Source organism: Triturus cristatus, chromosome 4_1 (genome assembly GCF_964204655.1).
Source record: "Triturus cristatus chromosome 4_1, aTriCri1.1, whole genome shotgun sequence".
NCBI lineage: Eukaryota > Metazoa > Chordata > Amphibia > Caudata > Salamandridae > Triturus > Triturus cristatus.
Window position 1 is genome coordinate 248,352,469 of NC_140585.1, and position 22,827 is coordinate 248,375,295.

Consider the following 22,827-nt stretch of genomic DNA (forward strand, 5'->3'; position numbering starts at 1 on the left):
CAAGGAGTACTGAAGGCCCTCCTCCCTTAACGCTTTTATGACCTCAAGGAGGGAGGCACGTCGTTTCTGGACATCTAACGTGTATTCTGGGAAGATGGAAACTCTTTTATTGTCTACCTTGTACAGGCCTTCAGACCAAGCTTTTTGCAAGAGAGTGTCTCTATCTCTGAAATGGAAGAGCCAAGCTACCACTGGGCTTGGAGGCCGTCCTGGCGCCAGGGGACTAGCCGGAACACAGTACTCCCTCACGCCTTCGGGTGCAACCACCATCCAGAGCCACAGTTCCAGGAAGGTCACCATGTCGCTACCTTCCACTCTTTGCGGGAGGCCCAGGACCCTAATGTTATTCCTCCTGTTCCTGCCTTCTGCATCTTCAGCTCTTTTCTCCAGTAAGCGGACCCGGTCTGCCAAGTTTCCCACCTGCGTGGTCAGTTCTTTGTGGGCTGGTTCTAAGTCTGCAATGGTAGTTTCCGTCTGTTTCACCCTCTGGACAATTTCTTATGTTCGGTGCGAAGGAGACCCAACCCCACTGATACCGTGCTTATTTCCTGATGTAGGGTGGCCTTTGTGTCAGCAATTGCCTCCAAGATCTTAGACAGCTGCTGTTGCACTGGGTCATCAGGTTCTCTCTGTGTCCTGTCTTGTGCGATCTCTTCTTGGTCCTGGGTGGTCCCAGTGTGTCTCGCTCTCGGTTTGCCCTTGGTAGCAGGAGGGTCGAAGGTGCAGTATATGATAGAACCTCTACCCGTGAGCCCACCGTTGTGTCTCCAGTCCTTCCCCCGCAACAGAGCTGTTCAATTCTATTGGCTGGCTTACGCCCTTGTGGGGATCTATCTCTGGATAGTGGCCAGTTATTCCCCCATTAATCTAAATCAGGGTAATCCCGGGATTTCTTGGGCTGTGGGCTGCTCCCAGCATCCCAACTTCGCCCAGCACCATGGAGGTCCCACGCCACCTACTTGATGTATTGGCAAGCAAGATCAGCCTGAGACCAACCACCTTCTCCCGATTGCTTTATCTGCTGGGCGTCCTCCTGGGCCTTGAATAATGGGGCCCTACGTAGACAGCTTCTTTTCAAGTGGGTTCAAAGTCTGTGACCCACTGGGTCTAGTCCTCGCTATGCCTTGTGCTCTCCTGTTATTTCTGCCTCTGTTTTGTGCCGCTCCCTCCCTAAGATAGGGCCAACCGTCCCCAGATGCTGCCAGCACTAGCCTTTCTTCCTTTTTATTTGAACCCTTAGGCCCCAAGCCAGGCCCCAAGGGGCTGCCACAGTTCCTCACCGCTTTGCGCTGCTTCTCCGAGCAGTTCGTGGGTTCGTTCTTCCATTCCGAAGCCTCTGTTTTGTTGTACTTCGTCCTCCAGGACACGGTCAAGCCTCCATCTCTCTGGGCGCTCCTTCTGCCAGCAAAGCACCTTGTCGTCACTGAGGTCACGTTCAGGCCCTCAGTACCTCGCCTGTGGACCCACAAGCCTGAGGTTGTGTCTCTCCCTAGTCAGCTTAGGAGCAGCAGCCGGAACCGCCCTCTGTAGTGGGTCTGCACTTTCTGGCAGTCACGGCCTCGTTTCTGTCCAGATCGCTGCGCTGCTCCGGGGTCTACGCCGCCATTTTGGGTCTGCACTTGCCGGAGCGTCCCCATCTGGGATCAGCTCCCCTCGGTCATCTCGGGTGCGGGAGCCCCGGCAATCTGCTTCGGCTTCCTCTCAGGTAACCGGGGGGGTCCCCTGTCTGGCACCCAGGGCCCGGCCATCACCAATATCGCCCGATATATACCAGGCCGGTGCGGAGCTGCAGGCCCACGCAACCACCATCACAGGCTTCTAGGCCACGCTCCCACAACATGCATAAATGATTGTCAGTATGCTAAGCCACTATCACACTGACGCCAATGTCAGAATTATGTCAGCAGTCGGTACCATCAAGCTATAGGTAATGACAATTTGTAAAGAATTGCCAGTATTATACTAGGGCCAGCACAGTGGCGGGAGTGGGCACTATCATGCCATGGGTGAAGATAATATGATAACAACAAGCGCTATTATGCCACACACTGCCATATATCAAAAGGGGGAATTATAATGCCCCGGGTGTCCAAAACTTTCCATTAAATTGCCATCTTAATGCCAAGAATTATCATCTAATGTCTGGGCAGGGATTATGCTAGATGTCAGTACTATTGTGCCACGGATGTTCAAAAAATGCATCTATCTGCTCAAGTGTTTTCTGGAGAATGTAATGTGGGACACCATCACCTACATATTACATCACCTCTAGTCCAAGAATCACCACAGTTGAGCCAGATGTGGGCTCTATCATGTCCGGGACCATTACAATGGGAGACGGAATGTAATAGTCTATTTGTATGTTTATCCACTCCATCTCTTTGTGGTTTTTGGTTCTTGTCTAAGACTTCATGTACAGATGTAGCTCACCTGACACCACTATTTTGTTTGCTTTGTGTGTGTGCATTCAACATATGTAAGTGTGTAATGTTCACTATTTTGCACTCACTAATTGTGTTGCCTGTAGGTACTCACCTCACCCAAAATATCACCTTCCCACCAAAGAAATCAAAAGAATATTGTGTTGTTACAAAACTAAATGTGCACAATTCATAATGTAGTAAATACAACTAACCACTATTAAGGGAAGGTCCCAAGGATTAACGAGTGTCACTCTAAGTATGGATACACTATTGAGTGTACCATTGCAGAAGGCTGTTGGATGACAGTGGATTTTGCAGCAAGCACAGCAGCAGGTGGAGTTTCTGGCACCAGGAGCATCACAACCCTCCCCACCTTTGAGAAAGATTCCAAAACACTTACTGGCATCGGAGGAGCATTAAGGACCTCCCGTATGCTGCCTCCACAGGGCTGTGTGTGTAGAACTTGAGGACAACCGCCCGCTGCTCCTCCCAGGCTTTGTGTGAAGAACGTACCAGAAGGGGACATGCTCTGAGACTTTGGTCGCTCAGATCCTGCTGGTGCAGGTTAGACTGAACTAGGGGACAGACTGCCCCAGCAAAACTTGCCTGCTATATAGCGCTTGGGTGCTGAAGCACTTTTGGCTTTAATAAAAAGTTGAAGTGGGAATTCTGAAACTCAGACTACTAGTGGGGCTTAACCTGAATGTCGCCTATAGTGGTTGGCAAATAACCGCTGCTGCTAGAGAGAGGGGAGTGACCTGCCTATAAAACACGAGAGCCCTGACCGCGGAACTGTGTGTATTGTCGAAAGTCGTATTTTACTTTGTTTTCATATATAAATACTCCTTTTTTCATGAAAGCAAGTATTTGACTGGGCAATTACCTTTTGTGGCTACTGATCATATTTTTTGTTGTTAGTCTGTATTCACCCCCCCCCCCTTCTCTACCTCCCCTGAGAAGCCTTGGACTGCTCGACCCAGGCTACTACTGAGAGTGAAGTGCTGAAGAGGTACTTGGCCCAGTTGCTCAGAAACTGTAGTTGGTCGGGCCCATGCTCATCATGACTAAAATGCCTCAACCCCCCTAGTTGGGTCCAGTATCTCCTGCTTGCCTGTTAGCCTTCTGAACAGAGTTCTGGCGCTCTACGAATATGTACTGTCTCTAGCCCTCTATCTCCATCATCGGTGGTGTGGGGCTGTCATCACCTCTTGACTTAAGGTTTGACCATGGCCTTTTATTCCATCAGGCATTTACTGGTGGACTGGAGCCTTTGAAGGATTGGTTTTGAAGCCAGGGAGCTGCTGATGGCACATCTTTCACATTCTACAGCTGCTTCAATAATTTAGCAGCAACAGCCAGAGCTTTATGCGAGAGAGAAGAGGAAAGAGAACAAGAGATAAAGGAGGCAAGAGGAAGATGAAAGAGGAGGAAGGGAGTGGAGTTGGTCTGAAAGATTTGCCACAGCTGCTTTTGACTCGCAGTCCAGGTCTTGCTTTGATCCAGAAAGCCTAGGGCCTCCAATCTGATATGAATGAACAGTCAAGGAGGTACCCAAGTATTCTTTCATAAGAACATCGCAGCACCCTGCAAAGCACATTATCAAAAAATGTGAGTTATAATTTTTCTCCAGAGGGTGGCTCCCTAATTCTGGGCTCTTTTCTTTTGGATTTATATTTAAGGAAGGTTGTTTGCATTTTTCTTTGACGTGGGGTGTGTAAATGGTATTTATTTTGGGCTTAATTTTTGGATGTAGTGCTTAATTTATGTGTCTTTTGGCAGGGCGTGTAGCATGTTTTGTGCTTTTTTGTTGTTGTAGGATTTTTACTTTTTTACCTTTGCACCTAAATCTAATACCACACACTGGGTGACTTTGCCCAGAGGGTGTTTTTGCACTTACATAATTGTGTACACCAACAAATGATTTCTCGTGTTCCTAAATGTGATCTCACTTCCTAAACGGGTTTCCTTACTCCTGCTGATGTTACACCTTAATATGTCTTTTTAGGTCGAGCCTAGACAGCGCATGCGCTGTCGCAAGACCTGAAGTAAACAATATTTGGAGTGTAATCCCACCTGCCACTTCGCATTGGCTCACTCCTCCGTTGCTCCGTCATTATTGGCTCGCGTTCCACAGACGTCACTTCTGTTTATTGCAGGCAGAACCGACCAAGTACAGTTTTGTTTCGCTGCAGGGCCGTATGTTTTCATTTCGGGACTACTTCATTGGTATTTTTTTTAAGCACCATGGCACCTGGTTCACCCATTTCTTTACTCTATTTTTTTAAACAGTTATGGTTTTCTTTCTGCCAAAGCGGCACGATGGTAACAGCGCCTGTACATCTTCTTTTTAAAATGTGTAGCTCACAATGGCGCCCGTGTGTTTTTTTTTTTTAATGCAGGTTATTTTTAATTTTGTACAGCATCTGCTTTCTGCCCATTAAGTTTAATTTGATCTTTGGGTGCACCCTCCCTGTGTGTCTCTGTGCCTGCTGTGGGTAAGAAGGTGGCTGTTATCCTGGCTGGCTGCGGCATGTTCGACGGCACCGAAGTCCACGAGGCTTTGGCGGTTCTGGTCCATTTACCTTTGCAAATAAAATGTTGGTTTAATCCCTGTAGTCTTATATGTAATATCCATGTGTACACTTCTGTGGAGATTACAACCTGTCACTGACTTCTTTAAAATCTCCTCGTCAAGCGGAACTCGCATGTTAGGGAGTAAATGCTTAAATCACTACACAGGTGGTTAGAGATGGAGCACGTCAGAGCAGTAACGTTATATTATTAAATTGGAGGTAAGGGACGACTCACCAGCTGGTAGTAATAATTTTCCCAGAATCGTCTATCCCTAAGCGAGGCGGCTCCCGTTTACAGCTCTTTAATAACAGACTTTAACCTGAAGTGAGTGAGATGATGTTGCCGTCCTCAGCTCTGGTTTTCATCTTCCATCGCTTCTGGTTTTATTCTGTGCTTGGAAAATTAGATTATCTTTCTAGATGGGGAGGGTTTGTGGAACTAATTCTTACTGACATATTTAGCTGCCGCTAGTACACAGCAGGGGCGGCTGGTGACATTTGAAAGTAGTGGGGCGTGAAATGATTGGTATACTGCACCGTTGCGAGTAAGCGTAGCGAGCGAGCCCGAACCACCATAAGGGGGGGTTCGTTGCGATTCTCTTCCCGTGAAAATTTTGAAAAAAGAGAAGAAAAATGGTGCATTTTCAAGCAAATTTGAGAAAGCAGGAAGGTTAATGAAGCAATTGTGAAAGTGCCTCTGTCAACTGTCACTTTTCTCTTTACCTATCTCTCTCCCAGAATTCACCACCTTCACCTGTAAGTGGCTGCAAGCTGCTCTATCGGCGTCACTCTCTTCCAGTGACACTCTCACTTTCCCATCATCAAAGTATCCCTTCCTACCTTATCTCTTTCGCTATCTCAGCATCTCCCCTCCTCTGTCACTGGCTGGGTGCTGCTGACACTGCCCGGTGACTGTCTCTTGCTGCCCCTTCCATTGTCTCGCAACCCCCCATGCTCTCCTCTCTCCCTATCTTGCTTCCTCTTTCTATCTTGCTATCTCTTCCTATCTTGTTGCTGTCACATCCATCTTGCTTGCTATCCCTCCCTACATCTCAATATCCCTTCCTCCCTCGTCTCTTTCTCTGTCTCCGCACCTCCATTCCCCAGTCATAGCAAATGACAAGTAGTTACGACAGAGCACATCTCACACAAGAATCGGATCAACTATCTCTAGACTCTACTATAGCGCCTAATATGTACCGGTGATTGCAGGTGGTGGGCACTTAGCGCTGCCACTCTTTTAAGGTCCGGCGTCCGGTCTGGGGCGTATTTCTCATCATCAGCCTTCACCCCCAGAGAGAAAAGTCAGTTAACCGGAGAATAGAAAGAGAAAGAAACAGTGACATAAGGGGTCCTCTTTGATAGTCAACTAAATTGGGGACCCGTGATTGAAAAAAAGAAGGGAGAAGTCACTAGGGTAAACGCGGCAATAATGGACTTTTCTAAGAAAGTGGGTAATAGTCCAGTTGCCGCCTTGCTCCAACTTTATCAAGCTAAAAGTGTCCCCACAGCGTGCTATGGAAGTGAAATTTGGGGTTATGTTCCTCCGGATCCCTTACAGACCGCTGAAAATAACTTCCTAAAATCAGTACTAAGGGTTCCCAGGGGCACGGCCAACTTCTCCGTGCACGAGGAACTGGGGGTTTCCTTCGTATGTGACAAGATTGCTGTTAATCCCTTGTTATGCTGGATGAACTGTTGGTTAAATGATAACATTCCACTAACCCAGCTTATTTTAAGAGAGTCACTCACATGGGACAACAGGATGAAGGTTCCCTGGTTAAAGTATCTTTTTAAGTGCTTTGCCGAATTAGGTCGCCCTGAATTCTTTTTATCCCCTGAATCGATCACTAAACAGGATGTTACAACGGTCCAGAAAGCTTTTATTGGTCTAAGAACTCAAGATAGGGAATCACGTGAGCTAAAAAAAGAAAGTGTTCGTAATCATGCATTAGTAAAAAGCACCTTGCTCATGGAACCCTATTTATCCTGGCAATTGTCCAGCTATGACCGTTTCTTACTGATCAGGTTCAGGTTTAATTTGTTTCATTTTCTGCTGGCTGTTCCCAGGGGATCTCATCGTGGACAAGTGTTGCCGGCTTGCGGCTGCGACGATATGTCTCCGCAAGACCTGGCACACTTTCTCTTCTTTTGTCCCTTTTATACTGTACCGAGGAATCTACATCTGAAACCCTGTTTGAAAAAACTAAACTTTATACAATATCGTCCTGCACTGCACTTTTTACAGCTATTAAGTTGTGAATATACTTTGTTTTTATGTAGTTTTTTAAAATTGGCAGTAAAATTCAGAAATAGTATGGAAGGATAAAAATAATATATGAATTGCTATTACCTCTTTTTTATAATGGACTCCACAAAATACTCTGAATGCTTGTTGTATATTTGTCCTCACCTGCTTATCTTATATCTGTATTTTATCCTTATGTATTAATGTGTCCTTTTTAAATGTAGTGTAAATGCTTTTATGGTTGTCAATTTGTACAACCGAATAAAGTTTATTGAACTTGAACTTGAACAGTGACATAAGGGAACAAGGGTGCAAAAAGGAACGTGTGAGAGTAACAGAGCTGACCTAATGCCCATTGCTTATATCATTACAAAACGAAAGCAGAATGGTTTAAAAAGACACCGTTTGTGAATACTGAGCCGCAGTATGCATTTTGTTTTCCAATGCACGCACCCAACAAGCAGGTATATCAGTACCTCCAGGAATAGTGTGCTTTCCCACCCAGGGAAAACATGGTTGTTCAAAGAGCGAGGAGGCAACAAAAGTAGGGCTTCACTGGCAAACACTGTAATGTGGCGCTAATGTGTTTAGGTGTGAATAAATCAATATGGCCATCTTGCTTTAGTTAGTTATTTTTCATATTTTGAATGTTTTATTTCTCTCTACCCTGAGGCTGCACTTGGAAATTGAAAAATGTCAGCAAAAGACTACGTTTCCAGCAAGTGTTTTTCTTTTTTGGATCCATTTCACAAGGAAGCAAATAAACGAGAGGAGGAAAGAGAAGTTAATACCTGTTTCTTGAAGTCTCCGACCAGTTTTTACTACATGAGGAGGAGCGAGACAGAGAGGGAAGAGGGGGAACAAAGGAGGGGGGAGGCAGCTGCCAGCAGTGGGAGAACTGGACTCAAGCAGTGACTTACGACAGAGCACATCTCACAATCGGTTGAACATCATGAACTATCTATCTATAGCACCTAGTGAGACCTAATGCCCATTGCTTATATCATTAAAAAACGAAAGCAGGATGGTTTAAGCAGCGTGCGCAGCAGCATTTTATTTTCCAATGCACGCAAAAACATTCTTCAAAGAGCGAGGAGGCAGTCGGGGGGGGGGGGTGGGGGGGGAGGTTGCAAGGGGGGTTCACGCGGGGGTGGGGGGCCGAGGGAGAATAAAATTAAGACGAAAACTTACCTGACCGCCTCTGCTCCTGGACCGCGTTGGCGCCTCTGCCCTCTTCAAACCGGAACAGCACGTCAGCACTGGAGTGGCAACCCCTCAGCCAATCCTGGTGCTCTCGGGACAGAGACAAATCCAGATACCTGCTGAAGGCTTGATAGAACATTTCTTGCTAATCCATCACAAGATGCTGAAGGACCCAACAAATATATGAGATGCCAGGCCTATGATTTTAATTTCTGATGAATAATTAATAGACTCCCATGCATTAGGTCCTATACATTTTGATTTTGTGGTGCAGCCCACTGACTTTCTGAGGGGTCTCCCACCCTCATAAAGTATTTAGAAGTTAGTGTTCAATGGTACCCACCTATTTCAGTGGTCATACCTATGGCTTAGGTGTGTTATGGTCCCCCATGGAATTTCTTCCTGACATATGAACTCGCTGCTAAAGTTGCCACCCCCATATTCAACATCTTGGTGATGTCCACCACCAAAGCCATTTCTCTCTTGTCTCTGAATGTAAATTGACTCGCCAATTTAGATCTAAGAAATAGGACATTACGCTACTGCAAACGAGGCATGTATCATTAGCAGAAGTGGCTATGTTACATTGAGAATGGGTGGGCAAAGTAATAGCAGCATCTGACATTAACACCCGAATGCTTCAAATGCATCTGATACCTGCAGAAAGAAAGAGGTTGCAATGCTCATTCACAAAGACTTACCAGCAAAAATCCAGAGGGGCACTATGTCTTTGCAAAAATTGCACTTCATTAACACATCCTAGGAATCGGCTCCATTATTGCCCCAGTACAGAAAAATCCTCCTTTTTTGCCAGTTGAATAGGGTTTTAACAGAATTGGCTTGTGGGCAAGTTGTAATTGTAGGTAACTGAAACATAACAACAGATTTGGTGCTAGATCGGTTGGGGCGACAATACCTTCTAAACAAAGCAGATAGAGGACTGCTGATTTAATGGGCCTTATTGAATTCTTGGGGGTAAGGATACTCCATGGCAAATTCAACCTGATCAACAGAGGGCTCGCCATCCTTCAGAACAAGATTATACTTTCTTGTCTTCCATGCATGGCACGGAATCCAGAATAGACTATTTTGTGACCAAACTGGCATTCTTCCTAGAATTTCTAACTGATCTATCAGAATTAGCTATGTATCGAATTAGGCCAAATTCAAGTTACAAAAGGTGACTTAGGATTCTTGATTCCAATAGACAGGAGTTGGAGGATAGTCTCCCATAGGTACAAACAACCTAAAGAAAAGATGATACATTACTTTAGGAATTATCTAGATCTTCATACAGAATCAATATCCTCTCTGTGAATTTGCTGGGCAATAGGAAAATACTTTATGTGAGGTCTATTGATGAGGTATGCTGCCATGGTGCGTAAAAAAATAGTCTGAAAAGAAATTGTCATTGGAGCTAGAAATTGCTGTAGCTAGAATTTACCTATGGTCGAGAATTTGCAAATGCTGAGAAAGAAGAAGAATGAGTTGAAAATATGATTTATGCAACAGGCCAAGAAAACCCTTAACATACTTAAAGAGTTCCTTTATGAGTAAGGTGAAAAATCCAGCTGCATCCTTGCACTGCAGAGGAAACAAAGAATAAGTAAACGGGTGGTCTTGGCAATCTATGACAAGCATGCCACTTTGCTTACCCACCCTCGAGATAATACCAAAGTATTCGCTACCTTCTACACCTCCTGATGTACTGGAGAAACTGGATGCTGAAATTTTGGATGAGGAAATTTGTGGAAGCGATAAGGTTGATGCTTCACCCGAGGTGAAGATGGCTTCCCGATGGAAGAATATGAAATAATAACTACATACTCAGTTTCTCTCCTAGGAAAATGTTAACAGAAACCTTGCACTCTGAAGGTCTCTATGCAGAATTTAACAAGGCCTATAACTCCTTGATTCCCATACTTAGAAAATGCCAATTATATTGTGGAACTTACCAACTAATCTCCTTAATAAATTGTAAAGCCAAAACACTGGCCAAAGACTTGGCTCAAAGACTGTAAATGTTAAACCCTTACTAGTTCACTAATCATAGGTGACCCCCACCATATGCGGACTCTACTACATTTTTTATAGACTGCCTGCTAAGAGGATGACTAGAATGGGCATAGGCACACAATTTATGATCATGACCAAGTGGTTAAATGACTAACCTATGGCCGCGGTCAACTGCAATTGTTTTCTGTCAGTCTCATTGTCATCGGACAAGGCAGCATAAGGGTGCTCTCTGTTACTTTTTTTACTAGCGTTGGAATAACTGGCAATTGTCATAAGCATCTCGATGAGATTTTGGGCATTGACACCGCTGCCGGAAATCCTAAAATGATGCTTTATGCAGATGACATCTTCTCCACCCTTACTTCTCCAGAACATTCAATCCCAGTGCTACTGTCTTTCATATCAACCTTTTCACAGTTTTCTGGGTATACAATAAATTGGACTAAAAGCAAAGCTCTAGCCATGGCTCATTCGATCAGTTCCCACCCATTCAGATGGATGCCTAACAAATGAAATATTTGGGGATATTGATTACCAACAATTTTCATGGCATAATTTAAGACAATCTGGCAATACTCAAGGAACAAATATGCAGAGACTTTGGGAACTTGAGTAAGATACACCAGTCCTTAGGTGGATGTATTCAAACAGTAAAATGGTAGTGGCCCATGTTATAATTGTGTTTTCAGTATGTTGTCGATTCTAATATCACTAGGGCACATTGACACATTTCCCAAACAATATATTAGGCAAACTGACATGGTGAGATTGGCCATGGCTAAGCCTCATTTAATGACTGCTTCTAGTGGTCTTCTACTACCAATAATGGAACTATATCATGATGCTTAACATTTATCGCAGTTGGCATACCACTTTACTTCCACACTGGGTAGCTATCGAGAACCACCTATGGAATGGCGCAGTGTTTCCCCAAGTGATAATATTGCAGCATTTTTCATTAAAAGAGAAAGAGAATCCCATTTCTAAAGGACCGAGACCGAGATGGAATATGTCCTCTAAGTTACTCATGTCCCATAAGCTCCACTGTGGAATAATGCTGCAATCTGTCTTGATGGTCAACCCTTAGACTGGATCTCCTGGATTCTGAAGGGGATAATAGGAGTGAATTAAGTCCATTCTAATGGTTCTTTGATATAATATATAGATCTCTGTGAGATATTCCATCTGAATTCCAATCAATGCTTATCTGGAGAAATGGGACAACTGCGAAAACTGGTTTCTAGCCTAAGTGGGAGTGCTTCCGAAGTTTTAGAACCACCACCCACTTGTTATAAGAAATAAACTTTTGTGACCCACTTAGCTTTAATGGACACGAGGTGGGCAATTTGCTAACATAACTAAAGCATTATGTGGTAGTGTACTGGCATTTAAAAATCAGCCCATTTTTCATTGAAATTGCCACTACATTTGCACAGACATACAGGTTTTCTGATAAACTATAATGCACACAAATGATAATGTGTGCTAATCGGGTTTCAGTGAATATTTATAATTTGCTCATTAAAGTACCTTGATTTCTTGATTTTGTTTTGATCCTATGAAAATCTTTGTTTCCATCCCACAGCCTTTCCTTTCACAGTCTCTGTACCCCAGCAAGACTTTCTCATAGTTCACTTTACATTTCTTTCCCTGACTGCAAAGTGGGAGGACTTTGTAAACACCAATCCTCGTGTTAAAAAATAAGTAGCAATATGTCAGAAAACATAGCCTGACATTTGATCCCTCTATATTTGAAGTGCAGCAAATGTGACAACATAAATACAGACTTCAAAGGCATCTTTATTTATTGCTTGGACTTTTAGGACCCACAAAAAATGTGCTTGCGACCCGCTGGTGGGCCGTGACCCACAGTTTGGGAAACACTGCTCTATGGCATAGTGACCGAAGGGCACATCTCCATAGTGATCGAGGAGCACTAGTGACCACACCGTCATCCGCTCCACTCAACACGTATGCACAGACATCACCCAATGATTACACTGACACATTAGTTATGGGTGAAGAACTGCTGCAGGTTTATTTCATACAACATAAGTATGACGATAGAGTGGGTTATCTTACGGGCGATCCAGGGCAAGCAGCCCCTCGCTGCTCCGCCCGCCTTGCGAGCCAGCACGCACGGTGGGTCGATGCCCGGCAGTGCGGCACATTTTTCAGATCCTCCTTTGGATCACGTGATCTGTCTAATACTCCCGCCCCTTTTAACGGGGGCGGAGCGTGTTATGGCACACCCCCGGTTGGTCAGGCCCCCCAACCGCCCGAAGGACTAACGGGGCGCCGTCGCGGTCTTCCCAGAACCTCCTTCGGCTCCCGGACCTTGGCTCGGGCACCCTTACTGTGCCGGACAGGGGTACCCTTACTGTACCGACTGTCGCAGAGGTACCCTTACTGTACCCTTCTGCCTCCAGATCGCCCTGTAACTCCGCCTGCAACACAAAAAAAAACATTATAACATTCCAGTTGCGCGCTGCTTACGCCACGCAGGGTAAGCGGAAAGGGTGGGAACTCGCGCGGCACAGGGGTGTACCCCAGGAAGCAGAGGGCGATCTGCGGGGGCGGCGGGCTTAAGTAGGGCCTAGCCCCGCCCCGCCCAGCACCAGTGGCCCGCCTCCCCCAACAAATGCCAATTGAGGCCTCCCCTCCCCAAGGCGCGGCCTCTCGGGAGAGGTGGAACAGGAGGGGGGGGGGGGGGAGGCTCCGGCGGGTGGCCACTAGAGAGCTGCCCTGCTGATGTCCCTCTGCGTGGGACGTGGGCAGCGGCATTCCACAAACCAACAGGTATATATCGTTTGGCTACATGGCAGCGCTGCATTAAAAAGGTGCACTGAAGAGTAATGTTCAGACTTGTTATCTACCCATGATAAAGGCCTTTATGAGGCCCAACTAAAATGTATTTTCTTTAAATTCCTCATAATTGGTGGTGACAAAGTGTCACTATCATTTATTTGCCGTTAAAGATATGTTTACTTGTAACACGCATAACCATTACTTATATGTGTGCACATGTTATTTTACACTTAGATTAAGTGAAAAGAGTAGTTTATATGTTTTCAATTAGTGTAGTTAGGCTATGTGTAGCCTAAACTTTATATGAGCTGGCATAGGGCTTAGACACTGCCTCCATGTTGAAATAAACATTCTATTTCCGCTTGCTGTGCATAGCACTCTTCTTTTAGTTTAATAAGTTTTGTATAGGTCATGTTTGTTGCAATTCATTGTTTTGACACCGATTCTCGGCCCTTTTACGGGGTGGGAGGCAGAGGTGGATACTCCTTTCTGAAATATTGTGAAGGCCTCGATGATGGAGGAATCTGGCATTGTACTAAACCTGTGAAGGAGGCTGACACCGAACTCTGTGAATGTCTCATTTTGATTGGTTCTTACCATGACATCGATTCACCAACCGGGGTAGCGGAAGTGACATTGCCTGCCCGTTGCCACTGCAGATGATGTCCCAGAAACCCTTGACATGGTGACGTCGTAGGAAATGACAGTTTCTGTCCATTCACAATCACCTCGCGGCGTTACAGGAAGTGACATCAAATGACTTCAAATATCATGATGGGAATGCATATCGGGCGGAAATTTAATATTTTTGTTGCACTGGGCCCACATGTGGGATCCAAATATTTCAACTTTGTTGCGTGAGTACTCAACATTTCAACATTGATTCAGAACATGTGCTCACATTATTGCAGTACCTTTACAGTATTTTCTTTTTGCTTCTTTGATTATGTTTAATACTTGCCTGGCCGCGCCGTTAACCCATGATCCCAGCCCACTATGCCTGCGCATAAAGCAAGAGATGCAGTGTGGTCTGCTGGGGCTGACTGTAAACACTGCAGAAAGGACGCACCTCATTGGATTCCAGCACCAGACAGGCTGGCACTGGTAGTGTCTCCTGTCTTCTTTCTGCCACAAGCTGGGCCTACTCAGACCTGTATAGGAGCCTCTGGCTGGCAGCATGTCTGTGTGCCCTGGGCTGCAGCTTTCTAACCCAGCCCTCCACGCCCACACATGCATACAAGTGGCTCCAGCTTATGCATGTCTACTGCATAGTGTCGCCCTTCCACTGACCAGTACAACGTCATGTTGAGGTGAAATCTATCACTTTAAATCTTACCTGAATCTGCTGTGTTGTGTATTGTCAGATGTGACTGCGAGGCATAATGCAGGTCAGGGGTCATAAACAAAATAACAGCTGTCCCAATGGGTTGCATAGGGGTCGCAGTTGCAACCACTGTTGACCACCTCCCCCCCATCTGACGTCCATACTTGGTGAGACCTTGTCCAGTGTATCAGTTAGATGTGATTTCATGTTTTAACTGTGTGGGCTGTCTTCAGTTAGTTACATTTGCCCCAGGTCACCTTTGCAAGTGGCTCTCTCTCTTTCTCTGTGACCCAATACTCCTTCCATTTCTGCTTATTGATTTTCTTTCAAGAGCAAGTTTCCCTTTAAGGGAACAGAACTTTTTAACTTTCCTTGTCCTTTTTTTTAATAATCAGTTCTCGCATTTGCTACTTGGCTTGTCTGAATTATATGTACATATGCTGTATTCCGGCGACTGCTGATTTATGCTTCACTGATTTGATTTGAATTGTAACTTTATTAATTTGTTAATAAACCTTCATGGTTTGCAAATTCACCTTCTCCCTGACGTTCCTGTGGGGCAAATTCTGCTTCACTGTCATTGACGTATGGCTGAATTCATGATTTTAGCCTCAGTTCGAGATAAACGTCTATCACAGTGGGCATGGCAGAGATTCACGTTTGCACCGCGTTTGCACGGCGCAAACACCATCCTATCTCTCACACTGTCATTAGTGCTAGTCGCCATGAAAGTTGCATAAATCACGTTTCTTACCCGCCTCCTTTTCATTGGAATAGGCTTCCACCTCACATTCACATTTGCACTGATTTTGTCTGCTTCAGGAAGCTACTTAAAGCTTAGTTTTTTTACTATATTTCTTCTTTTCCTTTCTCATCTTGGGGCTGTGCTTTTGTGCTGAGACACCCCTGCTGGGGTGATTTGTGCGCTATATCAAGTTTGGATAACATAACAAGCCTAGTAGCAACTCATAACTGTTGTCACTGCAGGGTCCTGAGCTAAACACACTGCTTATCCTCTAGACAGGCCTGTTAGAATTCATAGTAACCACACCGTCATCCGCTTCATTCAACACGCATGCACAGACGTCACCCAAGGATTACACTGACAATTTCATTGTGGGTGAAGAACTGCTGCAGGTTTATTTCATACAACATAAGTATGACGATAAATGGGTTATCTTACGGGCGATCCAGGGCAAGCAGCCCCTCGCTGCTCCGCCCGCCTGGTGAGCCAGCACGCACGGTGGGTCGATGCCCGGCAGTGCGGCACATATTTATTTTCAGATCATCCACTGGGTCACGTGATCTGTCTCCTACTCCCGCCCCTTCTGGCAGGGGCGGAGCGTGTTGTGGCACACCCCCGGTTGGTCAGGCCCCCCAACCGCCCGAAGGACTAACGGGGCGCCGTCGCGGTCTTCCAGGAACCCCCTTCGGCTCGTGGACCTTGGCTCGGGCACCCTTACTGTGCCGGACAGGGGTACCCTTACTGTACCGCCTGTCGCAGAGGTACCCTTACTGTACCCGTCTGCCTCCAGATCGCCCTGTAACTCCGCCTGCAACGCAAAAGAAAAACATTAAAACATTCCAATAACGCGCTGTCTCTGCCACGCAGGGTAAGCGGAAAGGGTGGGAATACGCGTGTCCGGGCAGGAGCAGCGCGCAGGAAGCAGAGGAGGAACTGGGCGAGAGGGACGCCTATGTAGGGGGGGGCTAGCCTCGCCCCCCTAACGGCCCGCCTCCACCTACACACTCATTGGTAGATCTCCTCCCTGGGCGCGGCCTCGCGCGCGAGGCAGAAGGAGGGGGAAGGCTGCGACGGGCGGCCACTAGAGAGCTGCCCTGCTGATGTCCCACTGCGTGGGACGCGGGCAGCGGCAATCTCGGCTCAACTGTCGGCTACAGTTGACTTGGCAGCAGGGCCGGACTGGGAACAAAAACCGTCCCTGGCAAAGTGCTCGGCAGCCCCCCCCCCACCTCCTCTCCCCGGGGGTTGGGGGAGCCACCGAGCTCTTTGCCAGGGCCGGTTTTCGGCCGATTTTGTTACAGGGCCGATTTTGCAGCTATGCTGCAAAAACGGCCCTGCAACAAAATCGACCCCCGGGGCCCAAAACCGGCCCCCAACCGTGCGGCGCACCGGGGGATTGCCCGGTGCCCGCTATGGCCAGTCCGGCCCTGCTTGGCAGTAAAGCCCTCATAGGAGCAGGCGCTGATTCATGAAAAGCAAGACATAGGGGCTGAAAAATCACAAAAAGGTGGCTGGCCCTGCTCTCGCTGTGGTTATGCTATGTGTCCTGAGGCGTTCGAACTCGAGAGATCCACTGGTGTTATCACAGTGGACAGAGACCATGTAACCACTGGCGTAACGAAAATTGAGGGGGCCTCCCTGCAAGGAACGTGAAGGGGCCCCTCCGGGCTCAATCAAGAGCTCTCCGGCAAGAGTGCTGTGCTGAGGGGGCCCCCTGGAGCTTTGGGCCCCACCGCCGCACCGCAGGGACTGCGGGGGCCTGTGTTACGCCCCTGGATGTAACTAACGGCCTCATTTTAGCGTATGATTTATAAGCTGAATGATTCTTTTTGGAGAAGTGCGGGGACCACACATTAGAAGGAACTAGACCCAATGTAGGTGGATTTAAAACTGTACTTTACTCCCGCCATGGCGAGGGTGCTCTGCCTGCCAAAGTTAGGGACGTATGCTGGCCCGGGGGACATCTCATGCATTTACAGGAACAGTGTCATGGTGGTTCCTGAAATGCACTGAAAGTTTGATGAACAGCTCTATTAACATGACAAAGTCATACGAAAAACTTTCAATATTTTTTTTTTCAAAAGAGAATTCCCACAACGGGATTTTATTTTTGAAAATAAAAAAAACAATGACCCCTCATCCCCCAACACTGGAGATTCCTCCGATGGCGTGGGGGCCATTTTGCAGTTTCTACTGGCCAAGTGTTCTCCCACTCTCAATAGGGTGAGCAAACATTTAGCTAAACCTATAATGGCTCCTACTCCATTGGGCTTTTGGAAGTGTATGTCGGCGGCTGCAACAAAGTAGTCTCCACCATCTACATGCTGAAATTCTGCTGCACTCTAAATGAGGTGGGCTGAATTTCGCTTTGGCGGAAAGGGTATTCCTTAGCCATTGTAACAGAGTACCCTCACCACTAAAGTCTAAATTAGACCCTTATTTCTTATAGTAATTCTTAAGGCCCTTAGGTTACAGTCACAGGAGATAAGTCCTGTCAGGGCTCCATTCTTCCTTCAACTGAAACAAACTCTCAGTCCTCCCCTCCCCAAGCACACAGACACCAGGAGCCATAATATGAATACAGTGCACTTTCCTCGTTTGCTCCACTGCACACCTTTCAAAAGGTGCGCCACGCGCAAACAAGGAAATGTTGCTGTTATACAAAGACTGCGTTGCCCCCAGGTTAGCCGTGAACTCCCGCTGCCCCCAGGGCAGTGAATTTAAGTGAAATTCGAAGCAGCTGCTTTGTTACACAGTGCAGGCGGCAACTCGCCTGTACTTTCAAGGCGGAATAGAGATCCACTTACAGAAGAGTGTACTGAGTGACTGCACCCGTCTGCAACGGAAGGTATGGGGGTCCTTGGGTCACCCTTTACCCTCCCCCCAGAGGGCTGCCTTTGGGAGGCACACTGAAACTGATAGTACAAGTATCTGTAGGACCTTTTGGTACACCATTGTGCCCCCGGGCAAACAACAGCAGACACACACGCTCGATGCGCCACCAGGGCACGATGTATTATACCGCTCCAAGAGGCCATGCATCATAACATTCTCACAACATCCACTCAACATTCTACAGCATGCCTACTCAGCAAATGCAGACACATCATGTCACTACCACATTACATTTTGTTGAACGATCCCTCGGTCCTCCTGGAAGGGATTACCATGCAGTAAGGTGTATATAGGGTTGGAATGGACAATTTGTTAAAAAGGGAATCTAGCGAAATCCTCAGTATCTCTTTAATTAGCAGCACAGGGTAAAATAACCAATCTTCAGTGAAATATATCAAATGATGGATTTCTAACCTGAGCTTGGAATTCCACAAGGGTTCATGGAAGTACCACCTGCTGTTGGCTTTTTGTGCTCACTGTAGCGGATGTGAACCTGGCAAAAAAGGTGGATTCATGGTGTGACTACCATCCATGTGCTGCAGATAAAACCAACATTAGATCCTGCTACAGATCTAAACACACTGCAGGCTTCATTGAGGCACGTAGGGGAGTCAATAGGGTGCAGCATCAAGGCAAAAAAGTAGTTGAACTCATTTACAATCATGGCTAGAAGTCTGTAGAAATCCTTTCAAAGTCGTTTATAGTTGGTTGACATTTTATGTGTATGTCCCTCCATTAGGTGAGCGCTTGGCACTCCTGGAAACGTATCACGAAATGCCTTCTGAAATGTCAGTTTCTAATTTCAACACTTTAAATATATGTTTTTTTTCACTTGGAGAAGAATGAAAATTACCTGTTCACCTTCTCCCGTGAAAATGTGTTCTCTACATAGAGAGACACTTTTATATTTGGGGAGGTAATTTTCACTGTTCTCGAAATCAGCCAAAATGTATACAGAATTATTTATTTGCAAGTTCACCTTCTGCTGGACTTTTCTATACATCATGCCATTGAAGATTAGTAAACTAATGCTCCAATCACCACCTGGGTGCAAATTCAAATTCTGGTACAAACTCCTGTTTGCACTTGAATTTTTTGGTAAATCCTGGTGCCTTTTTGCGTAATATGTGGAGTTTTTACAAACTGCTTTTTTGCTAGGTCAAGCAGGGCTCTAAGCGGTTGGGTAAGTAAAACACATGTGCGGAGTGCCAGCTTCGGAATGAGGAACAACGTGCTATTAGCTGAGACAAAACACAGTGCGGCTGACCAGGGTTCAGCACCTCAGTTCCAATTGTTTCCAAACTTATATAGAATCTGTGCAACTACTTCCGGAGTCTGCCGCACCTCCACTCCACCGGAGACCAGATAGTTCAATTCATACAAAAAAGGAAGGTGCACCAGGAAAAATCTATAGGCTTCCAATCACTTCAAAATGTTATCCTTTATTATTCTGTAGTAGAGAATCAACATCAGCCAACGCGTTTCGTTCACAGAGAACTTCGTCAGGGCTCAAATGCTCAAATAGGCAAGTAGATCCAGTTGACATATGCGTATAGTCCAATTATCCATTGATTTAGGTAGAGAACACAGTTTCTCTTCAATATTCAAAGAAATCGAGTTAACATCATACAGACCCGCACAATTATGCCCAGCGTACCAAGTCAGTATACATGTCAATGAACCTAAAAAATAACGATAACGACGAGCAGGATCCCTCATCCAAAATATTTAAATGTGCTATTAGCTGTTACACCTCATTCACTAGTGTGTGTGAAGCAAACTGCGTTGCAGATTGCACGGCGGTAAATACTGAATCCTGTTTAGTGTGTATTTGCCGGGTGTACAATTTGCACCCCTTATGAAACCGGAGCTAAATAGTTTCTCTGAGGTATACTTTATGTGAAACAAGTTTAACAGTTTAAATAGGGTGACACAACATAAATTGCAACAGAATTCAGGTGTTTCAAGTGGATATGACTGTAAAGAACTCAAACTTAACTCAACATATCCATTTTTAGTCACCTTCATTGCAGTCTACCATAAAAAACACTGATTATCGATATAAATGGGTACTGGGCACCTGTGTTGTGTCTTATTAATTTGATATTTTTTTTCGCTGAGCAATAGCATCAGTTTGTTTTGTGATCGCATCGGACTAGTAGTGTCTTCTATTGAAATGAATTAGGTGCAGCATTAGTGTGAAAAATACAACTTGTTTTTTTAAAATATTTCAGCAGATAGACTAAAATAAAGTAACGTTAATCAATGTAATCATATGGGGCAGCCTATTACTCTAACCCCATAACTATATTCCCCAAACCCTTAACCGTATGTCCTTAGTCATTTACCTATAACCTTAAGCATATCCTTATAATTTACAGAAAACCTTTAACCCTATATCGTTAACTGTATACACATTTCCAACCCAACCTCTTTCCTCATACCCCTAGCCTATATACCCTATATACCCTGTCCTACACCCTTAAACCTATACTTCTAACCCTATACCCATAACACCTATACCTATACCCCAAACACATTACCCTTTACCCCTAACTCCATACCCTTAACCCCAAATGCCCTTCACCCCTAGCTCTTAACCGTTCAGCTCAATATCCTAAATCCTTTACAGGCCTTATACCCCAAACACATACCCCTGTATCCTTAACTCCGAGCCGCATATCCTAAGCACCTAACCCCATTCTCTAAACTCTTAATCCTATACTGTAAACACTTAATCCTAGCCATAACTATATACTAGGTATGTATAGCTTTATTCGATAAAAATATCATAAAAGCACAACATACAAGCTAACCGTATACTTTTAACCCGACATCCATAATCCAAAGCTGTAATCTTGTACCCTATACCTTATACCATGTACTCTTAAACTCTAATCCTTAATCCCTTCAACTCTTTTAGTCTGTTTTACTTAAATATATTTTAGGGGCAAATTCAGTGGGGAGTGCTCTTTTTTTCAAAGTATGTTTACCCTAATAATGTCCACATGCTGTGAAAAAGAATGTTTCAAGTCTATAGAGCCTGTTGCTAGAGTTGAGATGGAAAATGATACACCCCTTGCATCTGTTGCCGTACATGCCTCTTCAATTGTCCAATACCTGATAGGACTCTTCTTCTTCTTCCTAACAGAATGAAGATGGAAACCTTTACTGTGTGGTCACAGAGAGCAAGGCAAGGAATGAAAAGACGAGCAAAAAAGGCAATATACGCTCTCACGAAAAGAAGGATTTGAACAAACTTGCCTACTGCGTCACAGACGTACCACCGTGGTACTTGTGCATCCTTCTGGGTATTCAGGTGAGAAGGGTCGGAGGCAGGAGATGGAGGTTGGTGTGCACTGACAATCACCGTGACATATCATTTGGATTATGTGTCCGATGCATGGGTCAAACACGTGATGTGGGTACACATTTTCATTTTTTCCAGAAGCTAAAGGCACCTGCTGGTAACTAGAAGTATAAATGTAAGTCCTCCAGGAAAAGAACACTGACATGTAATGCACATCTGCAGTGTTTAGTAGTATGGCCACCTAAACGACCTTATTCTTAATAAAACGAAAATACGTACTTTAAATTAACAATTCGTAAATAAATTTTGCTATAGGAATGCAGGGCCCTGAAAAGTGTATGAACTGGGTTATAATTCCATTTCAGCCCTCCCTCTTCCTTGTGACAGCTATGGGGTTATGAGGTAAGAGAAGGGAAATGCAAGGTCTGACCAACGTGAGGACGGCGACGGATTGTCGCCATGATAATGGTGTTTGTTCCCTTCTTTAGGTGATATTACATTGAGTTCAAAGGTGATGGAGACACTTAGGGCCTGATTTAGATCTGAGTGGACGGGTTACTCCGTCACAATTGTGACGCATATCCCGTCCGCTGAAATGTAAATTCCACTATATCCTATGGGATTTATATTTCGGCAGACGGGATAGCCATCATCGTTGAGACGGAGTAACCCGTCCACCAAGATCTAAATCAGGCCCTTGGGCTGTAAATCAGACATCCTAGGCAAGCCACCAAGGTCTCTCAACCGGATTCTAGACACCCTCATTCTCCTTTTACAGACCCCAACCCCACTCTCAGACACCCCAGACTGACCCATAAGGACCTGCAGCCAGCCCTTGGCTTACTCTTTCGACACACCCGCCTGTCCCTCTGCATGCCCTCAGACTGTATCACAAGTATGTATATAACCCCGATCTGCATTCTAAGACTCTCGGTGAGCCCTCAGACCTCTCCTTCATGCTTTGAGAATCCATCAGTGCGCTTTCAAGGACCCTCAGACTGCGTTATTTTCCAAATGGTACTAAAACACTCATGATCGGTCCACAGAGATCCAGGGTCAGGCCTCAGAGCATGCACTGAAGAGGCCTTCAGCTTGTGTTCAGTCACTTACAGACCAATGGCCTGCCCTCAATCACCCTTAGTAGTCCCTCAAAAGACCTTTGTTGAACTCTCAAACAGCCCTGCTAGCTCTCACCTCCTGATAAAACCAACTGGCTTCACAGACACCCTCAGCAATGGCCCTTAGACACTCCTTTAGCTGATCATTATACACCCTGAGATAT

At 45.6% G+C, this 22,827-nt stretch overlaps 1 protein-coding gene across 1 annotated transcript in view; it reads left to right on the forward strand.

The window, feature by feature from the left end:
* The window catches only part of LOC146854203 (solute carrier family 23 member 1-like), a 411,177-nt gene that overhangs the window by 270,256 nt on the left and 118,094 nt on the right, over positions 1-22,827 (forward strand). The window contains exon 2 of the mRNA XM_085651985.1: positions 21,387-21,554. Within this exon, the coding sequence (XP_085508111.1) occupies positions 21,387-21,554 (168 nt within the window). The remainder of the gene's footprint in view (positions 1-21,386; positions 21,555-22,827) is intronic.